This window comes from Miniopterus schreibersii (genome assembly GCF_964146895.1).
Source record: "Miniopterus schreibersii genome assembly, chromosome: 7".
In the NCBI taxonomy this organism is placed as follows: domain Eukaryota; kingdom Metazoa; phylum Chordata; class Mammalia; order Chiroptera; family Miniopteridae; genus Miniopterus; species Miniopterus schreibersii.
In genome coordinates, this window is record NC_138108.1 from 4947219 (window position 1) to 4963146 (window position 15928).

General features: G+C 49.1%; 2 protein-coding genes across 12 annotated transcripts in view; one reads left to right on the forward strand and one right to left on the reverse strand.

Moving 5' to 3' along the window:
• Positions 1–3579: 3579 nt before the first annotated feature.
• LOC308559873 (nuclear body protein SP140-like protein) lies at positions 3580–14613 on the forward strand (the record flags this gene model as incomplete). Of its 6 annotated transcripts, none has more annotated exons than XM_081143150.1 (7): positions 3580–3724; positions 6184–6343; positions 7174–7342; positions 8002–8085; positions 9436–9519; positions 11372–11521; positions 11926–12900. In XM_081143150.1, exons 2-7 carry the CDS (start codon positions 6185–6187, stop codon positions 11943–11945), a joined length of 666 nt encoding a protein of 221 aa, XP_080999276.1. In that variant the 5' UTR covers positions 3580–3724; position 6184. The 6 variants fall into 6 exon arrangements, with proteins under 6 accessions (XP_080999276.1, XP_080999277.1, XP_080999274.1 ...); XM_081143151.1 differs by having other exon boundaries at positions 3594–3687; XM_081143148.1 differs by lacking the exon at positions 11926–12900 and adding an exon at positions 14507–14613 and having other exon boundaries at positions 3603–3687.
• Positions 14429–15928, reverse strand: part of SP100 (SP100 nuclear antigen) — a 185221-nt gene continuing 183721 nt past the window's right edge. For all 6 annotated transcript variants that reach the window (XM_081143137.1, XM_081143135.1, XM_081143133.1 and 3 more), the window contains one exon: positions 14429–15644. In XM_081143137.1, the coding sequence (XP_080999263.1) occupies positions 15552–15644 (93 nt within the window). In that variant the 3' untranslated portion in view covers positions 14429–15551. The remainder of the gene's footprint in view (positions 15645–15928) is intronic.

Here is a 15928-nt window from a genome sequence, read left to right on the forward strand (position 1 = left end):
GGGACCACTGACATGAGTCGGCAAAGATAGGAATTCTTTCCAAGTCAGACTCCTGGGCCTCTACCTACAGAGTTTGGTGGAGGCAGAGTAGTGAGGGTCCTTTTTTTTCTTTTCTTTTAAAACTTAGATTATGGGGATAAAAAGGAGTTCTGTAATAAAGCTGACAGGAAGTCCGATGGCAGAAAGTGGCCTCACAGGGTTGTCTGATCATAAATTCCTAAATCAGCAGCTCATGGTGGGAAGTCACACCCCAGGCACATGTCTTTTTTAGTGAAATGGTTATCTTTGCCTTAAGCCAGCCATGTCTATTGTTCTTGTGCATCTAGGTTAACGCACCTTGGAAAAGCCAGAGTAATCCTCTTTTTGAAGCTTCAAAAAATCAATTAAAATATGTTTTCTATTTGCTCTAATTTTATAGCTGGCCTTTTCTCTAATTGTACATACAAAAGATTAACTTAGAGGCAGCATAGAATTCTCCTGCTGGCCATCTTAGTACTAATAGGAGGCTGACTGTCCCGAGGCTTATCTGCCTCAGAGGCACAATTTCCCATGCTAATTTTAGTTTTTCCTTTGAGATCTGTAGTCTGAACAAGCTTCTAGGGAAAACCAGCCTTTATGTGTGTGTGTCTCTGGACAAGCCAAATGCGGTGGGAATCCTTATAGGACTGCTCCATGCCCTAGAGGAAATTTTTCCTCAGGCAACCCCTCAAAGATTCCTCGTCAGCTAAAAATATCCGAGCAAGGGCCAGTGAGAGCTTACTCGATGCCACCGGAACCTTGATCCTTTCCAAGGCATGGGCTGCTCTCTCCGGGTGCCCTCCCCTTCACAAAGAACTCTTCCCAGGGCTCCCGCTGGCTTTTCCAGATTGGTTGCATTACCAAACTGGACACCTCACAGAGCCCATCTCTACCACTCCGGATTTTGGGATCTGCAGCAACTATTATCACCCAGTGAGCAGAGCAAGGACAATGGGTCAGGTACAGAACGTCACCAGAGCAGAAAGTCCTGGGTGCCTCGCAAAGGACAATTGTAAGGTGGTACCTCACCCCCAGGGTGACCTTTGATCATGCAGTTTGGACCCCTTGACCTTTTCCTTACTAGAGATAACATCTAGGTCTCAGGTGTATTTCAGCTCCAGGCCCAGAAGAGCAGCAAATCCAGACAAGGGACACCAAGGCTGACCTCAGGACCAGCTGGGTTGGATAATGACCCCCCTGGGTCGGATAATGACCCCGTCCTGGGTCAGAGTCGACCGATCAATCAGTGGAGACCTAGATCCTGAAAGGACACACCTGGAACACTGCTGAATATTATAATAAGATCTTCCCCTGGGACCTCCCTTAAAATCTCCACCCTTAAAACCCTTAGGATGGAGGACTCTCCATCCCTGGGCCATTCAGGCGTCTTTCCCTTTCCTTTTCCCTCCTCCAGACTTGTTACCATCACCTTCCTCACTCCCAAGCTCCTAGGGCCCTTCCTTTGCTTCTCTAAATTGTTTCCTCAGCCCATTTATTCTAACAAATTACTTCTACCTCTGTGATTTTATAAGTAAATCTTCTCTTACTGTTTGAGGCTTGGCTCTGAATTCTTTCCTGGCCGGAACCAAGTACTGAGGCTGCTGAGCCCAGGCCCGGCTTGACCCCACCGGTCTAACACCTGGTGCCGCTCCCGCCGCCCACAACAGCCCCATTGGGTATTCAGGGTGGGGAAGCAAGTGTCCTTTCTCTTTGGGAGCTAAGGAGAGTTCTGTCTCTCATTTAACTAACAAAGAATTGAAATCAATCCAATTAAAAAACAGATGAAAAGCAGCCACCCATTTTTCTTAGCCCTTACCCACCTTGGGGATTTTCTACCCAAATGCAAAGCAGGGAGCCGGTGGGGCACAAAGGGCTCATGCTGGTACCTGGCACTGGGCCTGTGTCCGAGTTCAGGTTCCCAAGATGGTCCTGAGTGGGCTGACTACGCCAAGTATAGGTTGATTTTGTTTTTCTCTGTTTGTCTGGTATCTCTCCTTTTGTTTTGTTATGCCCTAAGAAATGTTTAAGCCCCTAAGGAATTTTATAAGATTTTATTTAAGCCAAACTGACAACAGTGCTGGGAGCAAGATCTCAAATGCTCCCAAGAATGAGTTTGTAGTTCTTTTACACATTTGGAATTAAGGAGGGGAGGTAAGGAAGCTTAAATGAAGGTGGGAGAAAGCCAGGTGAGAATTGGATTACAGGATAGTTAACATGATTATATGCTCTATTGAGAGCGGTTATGCTTCAGGGCTCTGATTATTCTGGCATTTCAAAGGTGTGTACATGTAGATGTACAAGAACAATGGACAGGACTAATTTAAACAAAGATAAACCTTTTACTAAAAAGTTATGTGCCTGGGGCGTGACTATCTACCACAACCTGCCCAGTTAGGAATTTATGATCAGATCACCCTGTAAGGTTACTTTTATTGCACTTGTCAGTTTTATTACAGAACCACTTTTTTTTTTTTTTTGGTCCACAATTAGCAGCAGAAAATATTTGTAAAACTAGTTTCTTGGGCTTAATGACTCTTGGTTATTTGGAATGAGTACTCATGGGTTTTGTTAATTTTGTTTTTCTCTGTTCTGTTTGGTATGTCTCCTTTTGTCTTAAGGCCAGAGAGCTCGGTTTTTAAGATCAAAACCGTTGATAAAGTCCTAATGGAGGCTGTAGTTAAGAATGTAAGAGTTGATCGAATTAAGATAAAAATTTACAAGTGAATTGGTATATTTTGAACAGGCTTTATCGGAACTGATAGTATCTCTTTTACCTGATTGGAATGTGGAGTAGACGTTGCATCTCACTGGGGAGCATTCCCTTGACTAATACTGTAAAAGGAAAACATAAATCCACCCTTCAAGCAATATTAATTAAATATGCTAAAGAAACAACTTAAATAGCTTCACTGAAAGATAGCAAATAGCTACAACAGAAGACTATAAAACTGACGTTGCCCTTACAGGTGATTGTCCTTGGATATCTTGCACTCCTTGGCCCAAGGCCAACCTAAGGGCAATACTTAGAGGATTTCTTAAACCCAGGGAGGACTCCGCCTCCTCCCCAAAGTGAAAATGAAACTGTACACCCAGAGGGAAAGAAGCAAGTTCAGGATTGTGTAGTTAGACAGGTGGGTCAACCGATGATATCACTAAGTTACAACCCAATTTTGAGAGCAACTGTCCTTTTCTTACAAATCTTTGCAAAACCAGAAACGTGGCTCTAGAAGCAGTTCACAGCCCCCTCTGTCTTTCTCTCTCCCAATTCCTAAGACTACAGGAGAAAAGTGGAGAGGAGGACTGTTTTCAAAGTACAGACTGCTCCTCTGGCTCCAAGTCTCCCTTGCCAAGGACACATGCAAACCCCAACTGTCTTCTCCACAAGTATTAATGTGAAAAAGCCTTAACCTTCTGAGTGTGTGAATTCAGAGGGGGAAAGGGGCAGAATGCTTCTAAAGGGGACTGTGCAATAGCGACATCCTGCCACCCGGGGGCTGCAGAGCCCGGAGAGGGGACTGGAGAAGCACCGTTAAAATGCAAATTTCAAATGAAGTTTCGCTTGCTAACAGTAGGACACAGAATAACCCGGTAGTAGAATCTACTCCCGATGAGAACTGATCCTTACTGAAGGCTGCTGGAGCCGGTTCCTGGAGGACCCCCTGCCATCAGGTCCCTGATTGGGGTGGTCTGCGGAGTGGGGGTGCGGGTGAGCGACCGCAGGGAGGCCCTTGAAGGGTCTGGGGCAGCGGCTGTTTGCCAGCTGGGCGAAAAGCATGTTCCTGCTTTAACAGTGCGCGTGGCTTTATGGAGAGAGCGCCCTGGCCGAGGTCAGCCCGCACGGCCGAGGGTGCTTTGGGAAAGTGGCCGGGCTCCCAGCCAGCTGACGGGGTGCCAGCAGCTAACTTCCAGTAAGAGCACTTGTGCCAGAAAGAGGAGGCGCGCCCAGGTTTTCGTCTGGTGTTTATTGAGGCAAAACCACGCTGCCGGCCTGTGTGTTTCCCAAGCGCTGTGCGCTGCTCCAGGGGCCCAGCCCGGGTCCCAGGAAGGGGCTGGGTCAGATCAGGACTCCTTCGCCTGGGGAAGAGCGAGGGGCTGGGGACCGGAGTGCCTGCTCCTTCTGGATCTCTCCACTTTTGTTTTCTGTTAAACCCCTTCAGTTGAACCTGCTAACCTAGTTCCCGCCAGGGTGTGGCTGAACCGAGGGAGGGGAGGAGCGGAGCGGGGAGCCTGGCTTCAAGACCACATCCAAGGCCTCTGAAAGGTTTCTGATATTTGGCCTGACCCTAGTTATCTACAAGGCCTTGCTCTCCACTGAACCGAGAACCCCCACCCCCACCCCATGCCCTTTACTTCTGTACTTACCGTTTGGGTGTGCATTTAGACGTGCAACTGCTAGGTCACGTGGTAGTTCTGTTTGATTTTTTTTGAGATCAAAATCAAGCTGTTTTCCACAGTGCTTGTACCACTTTACATTCCTACGAGCAATGCATGAGGATTCCAGTTTCTCCACATCATCACCAATACTTGTAAATATTAAAAAATTTTTTAAAATTGATTTTAGAGAGAGAGGAAGAGAGAGGGAGAGAAACATCAATCTGCTGCCTCCTGCATGCCCCCCCCCCCCCCCGGGGATCCAGCCCTCAATCAGGGGGCATGTGCCCTGAGCAGAAATCGAACCAGTGACCTCTCAGCACATGGGATGACACTCAACCAACTGAGCCACACCAGCTTTTTTGTGTGTGTGTTTTAAAATTAAATTAAATTTTTTTTTTTTAAATTATAGCCATCCTGGTAGGAATGAAGGGATATCTCACTGTGGCTTTGATTTCCATTTCCGTAAAGAGTAATGATGTTAAACATCTTTTAATGGGCTTCCTGGCCATTTGTGCATCTTCTCTGGGAAAATGTCTACTCAAATCCTTTGCCCGTTTTTGAACTGAGTTGTTTGTGGTTTTTATTGTTATTGAGTTTTAGGAGTTCTTTGCAGACTCTGAATATTAACTCCCTACCAGATATATGAATTGCAAGTATTTTCTCCCATTTTGTAAGTTGTCCTTCCACTTTCTTGACAGTGTGTTTTGATGTACAGAACATCTAAGAACTTTCCTCTGATGGGGAGGAGGGGGTGCAGGGAGAGACCAAGGGTGCCACACAGATTCCTGCCCCCTCTCCTGGGCGGCAACAGCAGGAGCCAGGAATGAATGTTTCTACCCAAAGTTCTCAGGCACCTGCTCTTTGCTTCCAATTCTCACCCACAGGAGAAAGCCTGGGCCCTCTCTTCGTCAACCACAGTGGCCGCTGCCGCATTGCCTCCTGCCTTTGGAACTCAGGCCCAGGAAGCCTTCTCCTCTGACCGTCAAACCGCCTGTCTCAGCTCACACTCACCCCTCGGTGCAGAATCCTGAACTGAAGCCGCTTTTCATTGTCATTGCTAATCTTTATCTGAAGATATGTTTTCCATTGATTTTTAGAGAGAGTGGAAGGGAGAGAGAGAGAAAAAAACCCCCACATCAATGTGAGAGAGACATATTGACTGATAGCCTCCCCTCCACACCCTGACTGGGCCCAGGGGAGTCAAACCTGTGACCCTTCGGTGCACAGGCCGGCAGGCAGACACCCAGACGCTCTGTCCACTGAGCCACACCGGCCAGGGCTGACCCGAATCTGTTCTTGGTGAAGCTTACCACAGCTCCTGCAATGGCGCTTTCCCCAGCTTCCAGTCCTCCTCTGCCTCTGAGTGGAGTTTCAGGGCTTGAATAATCTACTTTGTCTCTGTGGGGTGGGAAGTGTCACATGTCAGTCCCTTCCCACCGCTGTGAGAGGTCTTGTTCTCACAGGCTCCCGGGGTGCTGACCCCGCAGGACTTCTCAGCGCCCAGCCTGCCCCTCCGCGGGCTTGGCCGTGTCGTCTCTGCGCGGGTCTGATGGGATCGGGGCATCTTTTCTTCCCCCCTCTCCCGGTCCTGACACTAGCCCAACACCTGGCTTCTACACTGATCTGCTTGGATTTCTCCTAAAGCCTCTCTTCGCGTCCTGGATTCTGAGTTCAGGAGGAAACCGAGTGCGCTGGGCTAGGCCTCGGCCTAACGGTCCGCGGGGTGCCCGGGGGTGGGGGCCGGCCGGCTGGAGCCTTAGCCTTTCTCTCCTCTTTCCGCCTCGCCCTCAGGATGTCCTCAGCCGTCCAGCGCCAGGAGACGGTTCTCCACGAAGCCCTCCTGACCCACTTTAGGGAGAACAAGGTGGAGATCGCGAACGCGGTCACCAAGCCCTTCCCCTTCCTCGAGAGCCTCCGGGACCGCGCCCTCATCACCGACAAGCTCTACGACGTAAGCCGGGCCTCCTGCCAGCTTAGGCCTGGCGACCTGGCCTCAGGATGCAGCCCTCCCTGCTTCTCCTGGGGAGACCCTGTGGAGTCACTTAGTCACCCTGAAGGCTGAGGGCGGCCAGAGCACTAGGGACGCGTCTGTGGAACGCATCTAGAAGCCCCTCTCTGTGCAACGATGGAGTGTGTGCGGGTGGCGGGGGGCGGGGGGCGGTGATAGGGTCGCATTGCAGCTGCTGTGCTTTGCAAATGCGTAGGGATGTGCACAATGTAACAAAATGAAAGAAAATTAAAATAATGGAAAGAATTGGGACAGTGTTCCATTATAACATCCACTTACCTCAAATGAAATCCTCAGGGGATTTGTGCCATTATAAATCAAATTTCAGCCTTGTTGTCTCCTCCAGAGTATTTACATTTCATTAGGTGGTTCGGGTGACTTGGGATTCAAGCAGAGTTGATTAGTGGGTCCTCTTGGGTACACAGAGGAAGAAGCCATCTCTTCACCTCGCGATTGTGCCTTGTGCTCCTTCCAGCAAGGGAAGGACCGTCTCCCTGCTTCCTGAAGCCTTAGCAAGACTTCTCACACCCAGGGTTGCTATAAGCTCCATTCTTGAAACAGCCTAAGTAGGATGGAAGTGCAGAAGCCAAGAAGAAGGCTCCATTGGTGATTTTAAATGGGTGATTAAATGTATTAGAAGTTCTAAAATATAACATGAAAATGATAGTCGACACTGAAAAAGCAGACAGTATTCTACGCGATTACTTCCTCGATGTCTGTTTAACTTTAAAACGATCACTTCATATATATTTTTCTGTTGAACTTTTTAAAAGGATTCTCAAGAAGCCTGTAGAAACCTGGTTCCTGTGGGGAGAGTGGTGTATTTTATTCTCTGCCAAATCGAGAAGACGTTCGATCCGTCACTACTACAAGCCCTATTCAGCAGGGTTCATCTGAAGGAGTATCCTGATTTAATTCAAGTTCATAGAAGCTTCAAAAATGGTAATCAATTTCCTCCCCTCCCTTTTGGGGCCCAGGTCTACTTTTCATTCATTCATTCATTCATTCATTCATTCACTCACTCAGTCTCTCGTTTGACGAGTGTTTATGGGATGCTCACTGTGTCCCCATCCCTGTGCATGGCAGTGTGAACAGAAGTAACTGTGGACAAAACTGCCATGCAAAGTAATCTGCCAAGTGACAACTGTGCTAGGGCCTAATTTGAGTTTAATTATGTTCTTTCTTCTTCTTCTGGGAATACTTGGCCCTCTTACTGAGAAAATCCCTCTGTTCCTTCCCAAGGTGTGTTCAGTTCACAGAGACATCCAGCTTACACAGTTCATGTTAAGATAGCTTCCACTCCGCTCTGATCATCTTGTTGGGTGATTAATTACTTTTATAACTTTCCCAGTTTCACCACTATCCTGAAAACCCAAGAGTCATCACCAGTAGAATTTCAGTGGGCTCTTTGCCCCCCCTTCACTGTCCCGGGGACAGGGACAGGCAACACCAAGTCAGGAGCCACTGAGATTCAGTGACCCACGGGCCAGAAGCTCCCCCCCTGAAGAACAGGGATTCACGGTTGGCCCAGATGGGTAACTATGGGGTGGTGTCCCTGATCACCTATCTGCAGTCTCTAATTAATTTTTTCCTCTGGTCAGTGATCCAGGACAAACATTTTCCCTGGGAAAGTGATAGAGAAGAGATACACGAAATTCCCAGCACTCAGCCACGCTGTGAACAAGGTAATTATTATAAGACGCAAACTTTGTTTTCCGGTGACTAAGAGGAAAAGCAGACAAAGGTGCCAAAGGGAGACGGTGGTGCCGGGGAAGGAAGGCCAGGGGAACCCGGGGCGGGTAGAGGAGCGATACTCGGAATCAGTCCCGAAGGGACCTGATCCTGCGTGGAATCCGAGGGTGTAGCGAGAGGCGGCAGGGGCTCCGCGCAGAAACCTGGGGGTGCGTGGGATCCCGAGTGCGATCTAGGGGTTTCCGTGGGGGCCTGTGTGAGGGGCTGCGGAGGACTGAGGACGATGGGCCCACGGTCAGCCTCAGCCTCGACGATGGAAGGAGGGACTGACGGAAACACGGGGCCGCTGTTTAAGAGCAGAAGTATCCGAGAAGAAAGGTGGACGAGGTGTGGGAGGCGTGCGGCCACTCTGAGGGCGAGAGAAAGAAGGGGGGAAAGGAAAGACAGAGAAGGGGCGAAGGACACCCGGAAACTATTAGTAGGTGCTCACTGGACTGAGCATCCGTCTGGTAGTCGTGGGTTTAGTGGCCACAGTGGCATTCAGAGGTTAGTGTCACTGATATGCCTGTGATGCAGGTAAGAAGACTGAGATCTAGAGGGACCGTGTGTGTAGCTGGCCTGGCATCAAACAAGCAGGCTGCACCCAGGCATTCTGCACCCAGAGCCTGTGTTATTTCTTCCCTTTTAAATGAAAGTAAAATTCATAAAACATAAAATCAACCGTATAAAAGTATACAGCATTGTGCAACCATGACCTCTATCTGGTTCCAAAACAGTTCGATCCCCTCAGAAGGAAACCCCGTATCCTTGAAGTTGTCACTTCCCACTTCCCACTCCCCTCCTCCCACTGCCAGAAGACACCCTGATAAGACTAAAAAGTGTATCTTTTAGTTCCTGTGGGTCGAGTGGGGAAAATCCCAGAGGCAGAGAACAGGACTGGCGCCTAACATAGAGGGTGGGGAGGTGCAGGGAAAGAGCTGGGAAGGAAAACAGAGCTGTCAAGGACCCAGCTGGAGAGCATCACTAGAAAGAAGAGAGACAGGAACAGGTGACAGGAGAAGCTGGGAGACAAGCCAGTGGCGTCCAGGATGTAGAAAAACTTCTCTAGGTTAGAAGCAGCAATGCCTGGAGGTTGGCTCTTGGTAGAAAATTGAGAAGGGGAGAGAGGGAGGGAGGGGCTTGGCTGGATTTGGGTGGGGCTTGGGTGGGGTTCTTGGGGTGGGAGTATATTTCGAGGAGGAGCAGTTGACTTTAGTTTCAACCTCAGAGCTCAGTATGGCCACCCCTGAGTCTTTTTCCTGGCCGCTGGCTCTGGTCTCTCCTTTCCTTTGATCTCTCTTCAGTGCCCGGCAAATCCAAAGGTCTTGGAATAAAAAGGGAGAGAGAGTCTGAAGAGTTGCCCGGCCTACTGCTGAATGGTGGACAAGGTAACTGATCGACTCCTGCATTTTAATAATCAGTTACTTGGTTAAGTCATGTGGAGAAAGGAGGGGCCACACACACACGCAAGCCCAGTCTCTGGCTCCTTTCTAAGGTTTGAGGGAGGCAAGCAGGCCGAGGCATGTGAGAAGCTTAAGGTACGACTTTTTTTTTTAAGTTTAGGAGATGGTTTTATCAAGCTATTGCAATAAGGAGAACATTCATTAATGAGGAACATCTTAAAGAAAAGGAAGAGAGCCTGGGGTTTTATAGAGGCAGGTAAACGAGGGAGTCATCTTAGCGTCCTGTGGGCATCGTGAGAAAGGATGGTGATGAGACTTCTTGCGGAAAATCCGAGGAGAGTGTGGTCCTTTGGGGTTAGCTGGTTTGTCATTTCTGAAATGCAGAGGGAAGACAGAAGGCACTGCTGAGGTTGTGCAGGGCTCCGGTAAAGCTCAACCTCGTCGGTCCCCCCTTTTGTTCATGGAACAACTTGGGGGGTGAGCATAGACCTCCCAAGTGGGATGAAGCAGGGCCCAAGGCATAGTCTCTCCAGGATTCTTGCCGGTGCTGTTCCTATAAAATGGGTTGAACCATCTCTTGAGAGGTGGAGGTGAAGGTCAGTTGTTTTATGGTCCTAGAGATTAGACATCTTAAAAGAGGGATGCCTAAAATAGAGAAATAATAGTGCAGAAGTTGTATTAAAGTCAAGAGCCAGGAGAATTAACCAGTCCAGCCCTGGCCAGTGTGGCTCAGTTGGTTGGAGCATTGTCCCCTACACCAATGGGGAGGTTTGATTCTTGGTCAGGGCACATACCTAGGTGGCAGGTTCGACTGCTTGTTGGGGCGCTTATGGTAGGCAACCAATTGATGTTTCTCTCTCTTTCCCCCCCTCTCCCTGTATCTCTCTAAAAATCAATGAAAAACATGCCCTTGGGTAAGAATAAAAAAAAAAGAATTACCCAGCCCAGTGGATACCAGAGGTCAGCTGTAGAAAATCGTGTAGCATCGCTTCTTGAGTTCCTTGTTTTATGTTTGTTTGTTTGTTTGTTGTGGTACCAAGCCTTTGAAACTCAGTGTAATTTATACTTATCGAACCTCCTTGAGGCTAAGATGTCTATACTCTTGGTGGTGTTGTGCATAGTCTTGGCTACCTTCATCTAAGGGCATGTGTGACCCATCTTGCTGGACTTCCTTAGTGGTCCAGCAGCAGCTCGTCCAGGGAGAGTTCCAACCCCGTGCATGGTCTGCTGCTGTGCTGGCTCCTTCCAGGTCACTGCCAAGTCACCGGGCTTCAGGTCACAGTGCTTCCTCCGACTCGGAGGGAAAGGCCACCTGCAAAGCAGCCTAGAGTCTGATAGGGACCTGAGCAGTCAAGTCTTAGTTCCAGTGACGCTGAGTCAGGCGCAGAGTAAGAGCTCAGTGAATGTTTGTCAGGAAACAGAAGTGCTCGTGCTTCTGCGCCCTGAAGGCTGAGCGCGTGTTTTGGCACACGTTGCATTACTGATGTATTTGTAGGGAAAGTTATAGTTCTCAAAATTACTTTATGTATACATGTAATAAGCTACCTCTGTGAAAAAGAACTTATGAATAAACACAAAATTCATCCAAAATTATTACCAGTTAGTGAATGAGAATAGCAGGTGGAAAAGAGAAAACCCAAAAGGTAGAATCCAAGGGAAAAAGAAAAGCACTCGAGAAGCGAAGAAAGATATAAATACAGAGCCAGCAGTGGGCAAGAAGGCGAGATTCTGCAGGAGAGGGGCCTCTCGAGGGACGTGGGGAGAGAGGGAGGACAGGGAGCCACGAGGCTCTCTCAGGGGGACGGATGAAGGTTCTTCACGAGTCACTTTATTCTAGGGGCAGAGCTCTCCACACGGGAAAGTCAAGTGCAGTCCTGTGCTGTGGGCCCGGGCGATGTGCAGGAGGCAGTTTCATCCGGTTCCCCCCAACTGAGCCAAGAAGGCGAATACGCAAAGCCAGCGGGTGACGGAGCCCCTGAAATAATCGGTAAGGCTGGCTAAGCGAGTCTGCCATCGGATGGCACTGTGTCACAGCGGGGGTGACAGGAGGTGGCCCAGGGAGCAGGGGGTTCAGGAGAGGGAGACCCTGATGCTCGGTGCAGGGGGCTTCTACCTAACAGAGGAAAGTGGAGGGGAAGTGACAAGGACTGTGGGACCAGGGAGGGCAGAGGTACCTTAGGGAAGGACAGAGCAGAGGCCACAGGGCAGAAGGAGACGGAAGACACAGCACGGAGCGCAGAGGTCAGCGGAACGGAGAGGGAGGCGCCCCAAGAAAGAGAAGCAGCGGCAGAGAAATGAGGAGAGACAGCGGGAAAGGGGGGAAGAGAGTGAGGGGTCAGAAAATGGGGAGCAAGACAAGCTGTCCGTCACGGTCATCTGTCCTTACCCCAGTGTCTGGTGAGAGTGACTGAAGCACCGGCAACCTGCAGGCCGCAGGAGTCCACGGGAAGACCGACTGTCCGGAGCAGGGACTCCCTACGTAGAAGTTCTGCAAGCTGCTGGGTCTCTCCTGGAGTCCCTTATGGGGTTCCCTGCTGGCTCCTTGGCCCCACGTTGAGACCCCCTCAGGGGTTTTGTCCCTGTGGGCGGTGATCAGTAATGAATCTCGTGGACAGGAAGCGTCTCTGGAAGCCCAGAGCTCAGCACCGAGACGTGGGCCGGGCGGGGAGGGCGCGGCCAGCCAGCCTGGCGCTGCAGAGCATCTGTCTGAATTCAGAGCTCCTGTTTCTTGATGTGTTTTACTTTTTTTAAAAAAATGTTTTTTAAAAAAATTGATTTCAGCCCGGCCGGGCGTGGCTCAGTGGTTGAGCGTTGACCTAGGATCCAGGCGATCAGGGTTCGATTCCCGGTCAGGGCACATGCCCGGGTTGAGGGCTGCAGCCGATCGATGACTCTCTCATCATTGATGTTTCTATCTCTCTCTCTCCCTCTCGTTTCCTCTCTCTGAAATCAATAGAGATATATTTAAAAAAATAAATAAATAAAAAAAATTGATTTCAGAGAGAGGAAGGGAGAGGGAGAGAGAGATAGAATCATTGATAAGAGAGAAACATTGATCGGCTGCCTCCTGCATGCCCCCTAAGGGGATTGAACCCAAAACCCAGGCAAGTGCTCGGACCGGAAATTGAACCGGTGACCTCCTGGTGCCTGGCCGACGCTCAGCCAACTGAGCCACACCGGCTGGGCTTGGTGCACTTTACTTTGGGTGCACTCCACAGGCAACGGCTCACTTAACCCTGGGCACCCACTCTTGGGAAATGTGGGAGGCAAGGCCCTACTTACTGAGCACGTGTGTTCATATAGTGACATCAGAATAGAAACAACACAGCATGCCTGTTGTAGCATAATAAAAAATATGCATTTGGCCTTTGTCTCTAGTTCCTGGCACAGAGCTCCCCAAACCCTAAAATTCACTCCTACAAGTGTTCTCCATTGTTTCCAGTACCGAATAAGCCAGGACTTGCTAGCTTGTGTGGAGGCAACAACCAGCCCTCCGTTCACCGGCTGACACAAAGAAGCTGACCTCTTGCGCACTCGGGGTCCACGGTGCATCCGGGAGCCCCCCTGGGCGGCAGCAATACGTCTGCCAGGCTGTTCCAGCCGTCGGGCTCTGCCCCCTCAACACCAGGCTTCCATCGTCAATGTGGCAGGGGAGAGGGTGCCCGGAGAACTCTCACTGCTCTTTCATGAATTAGTTTGCAAGTGACACACGCCACCTCCAGTCGGAGCCCATTGGTAAGGGTTCCTTGGCCCTGCCTAATGCAAGGGGGTGGAACATTCTGGAGGATAGATGTAGTATTTGGTGAACACTGTTTCTCTGCCCCAAATAAAGAATGCGACTAGAAAAACACCAATTCTAGGTAATGATGCAACAGCGAAGCCACATTGCTGAACCCCCCAACCCAACAAAGCGAACAAAAAGGGGTTCAAAGGAACCAAAGGTCAAAATGTAAACAGCAAATCTAAACAAAAAATATAACTTTATTAGGAACCGAAGGATTGGAAACAGAATATGCTACACGAGAGAGCTTCAAGGATAAAATATTTTGCTTGGTCCGCGATGGAACTTATCCATCTTTCTAGATAACTGTAGTCCCAGGAGGTTTATTCTCTGGCAGGACCCCTGGACATTTTACCTACTAACGTGACTGTGCTTTTTCAGTCATAATGTCAGCAAAGGGACATGGAGCTTCAGGCACGTTTATTTCTGAATCATCTCTAAATAATTGCATCAATTGTAATAAGAAACGTTTTTTGACTAAATCTACCGTAAGATAGAAATGGCATTGAAAGCACAAACCTCTTCTGTTAGGCTGGTCATCATGGCGTTTCAGGCCCCTAGACTTAGCTGACGATTCTTGTTCAATAATCCTTTAAGGCCATGGGAATTTTCCTTTTACCAGAGCCTCATTAACTTGGAAAACAGACACTGGTCTCTTTGGGAAGGGCTAGGAAATGTATCGACCTTGGTTTTTCTGGCTCCATATGTTTCTGTTTCCATCAACCAGCTGAGCAGACAAGAATTGCTGCCTTTGGCTTGGATTAACTTTCTGAATACAGAAGCCCTACTATGTGTAGCCACAATGGTACATCATGGCTTTCAGACATCATTTTAAATACTTTACACTCATAAATTCATTTAATCTTCAAAATTTTCCATTCCAATTACAAAATTTCATTATTGAATGGTGATGGGGTGTTGGAGACTCAACTTCAGCAGCAGCTGGGGACAGTGCTCTCTGAGGCTGAGGTACTTCCCCGAATGGTGTGGTGTATACTCTGAACCAGCTACAGTACATGGCACTCTTTTTCCTGTAACCAGAATATTTTGGGTCTGAGAACCTGTCAAGCAAAGCTAAAAGGTTTGGCTGGTAAAGAAATGATGCACCCTTTTAGTGTTCAGACAGTTTATTACATGCACAACAAAGGCAAAAGAGGAAAGGTGCCAGCTTCCCACTCCTCTGTCCCGTAGGATTGTACCAAAGCAAAAGGGATGCGGATGCCACATGGTGCGACATGAGTGACCGTCCGCATTCCTGTTGCAGCCAAGCAGTTGTGTGGCCTACGGCTGTGCCCTAACAGAGGAATCAGAAGGCCTCCTACCTCACCAGAACTTGGGAGGCAAGGAGAGGGCCGTGACAGCACTTGGAGAGAAGGTGATGGGTGGGAAGTGGCCGCGCAGCAGCTCCTCACAAGCCCCCCAGGCTCTGTGGTTTAGGGAAGTCACAGGCCATTCTGCCCAGACCTAGGTCAGACCAGCCGCACTGAAGTGTTGCCTGTGTGGGCCGGGGGGAGACATGCAGGTTCACCAGGATGCCGTGGTGACCGTTCCCCGAAGGGACCAAGGACCCGCAGAGGTTCCCGTGCCCGCGTGAGGAGTCTTCCATCAGGTGCCAGTCAGGGCTCTGACTCTGAGCCGAGCGCTGGAAACGCTGCGCGTCTGCCGGGGGCGTCCTGACGCGCGGGGCGGGCGCGGGGCGGGCGTGGGGCGGTGAAGGCAAAAGAGCACTCGGTGTGGTCGTCGGCAACCAAAATGTGTAAATCACAGGGGCTTCCTAACAGGCAGTGATCAGTAAGAAACTGCAATGGGAGAAAGCGCACTTTCAGAATAACAAGAAAAAGCCTAACACACCTGACAGTAAAAAAGAGAGAAATGAATAAGTTCTATGTGGAGAGGAGGAGAGAACAGAAGACTTTACTTAAGAACATAATAAATAATCTCAAGTAAATGGAAGCACATAATATGATGATCCTTTATAGAGAGACTCAATATTTTCGATTGTAAATTTCACTCCAAATTATTTAATAAGAGAACTGGACAAAGCAATTTTAGAAAAATAAATGAACAGGAATAGTGACAAAGACAGTTTGAAAAAAGAAGTGTGATACGATGTCGGTTGCACAGCAATGGGCAGATGGTCAGTGGGACCAGGGCGCTCGACCGCGTGCTGCTGGAGGCCCGAAGGGGGCAAGAGAGATGGACACCACCACGAGGGAAGGGGCTCGGACTGCGAGCTTTACTTGCTGGTTTCCTGAATTGCAAAAATGTTTTTGAAATGATACTCAAATTTGGCCTCTAGTTGAATTCCCAGCCTGAGGAATTTGTGGTCCTGAAAAAGCAAAGAGAAAAACAATACATGCTATTTGGATTTTGAGCACAACACATATTACTTGTAACAATACGATAGTATGGAAATGTCTACAGCAAATTCATCTTCCTTCCTTTCCCCTTGATTCTGGCCCCTTGACCTAGTCCTTCTTAACTTTTTGACACAGCACTAGGGAAGTTGGATGTAAAGAAATCCAAGATTTTGAAATCTGAGAAATTCGATTTGGTATCTCCTAGAAGGCACTTCTGTTTCCTGTGGCAGGGACTAGGCCTGCAGTCTGTTTT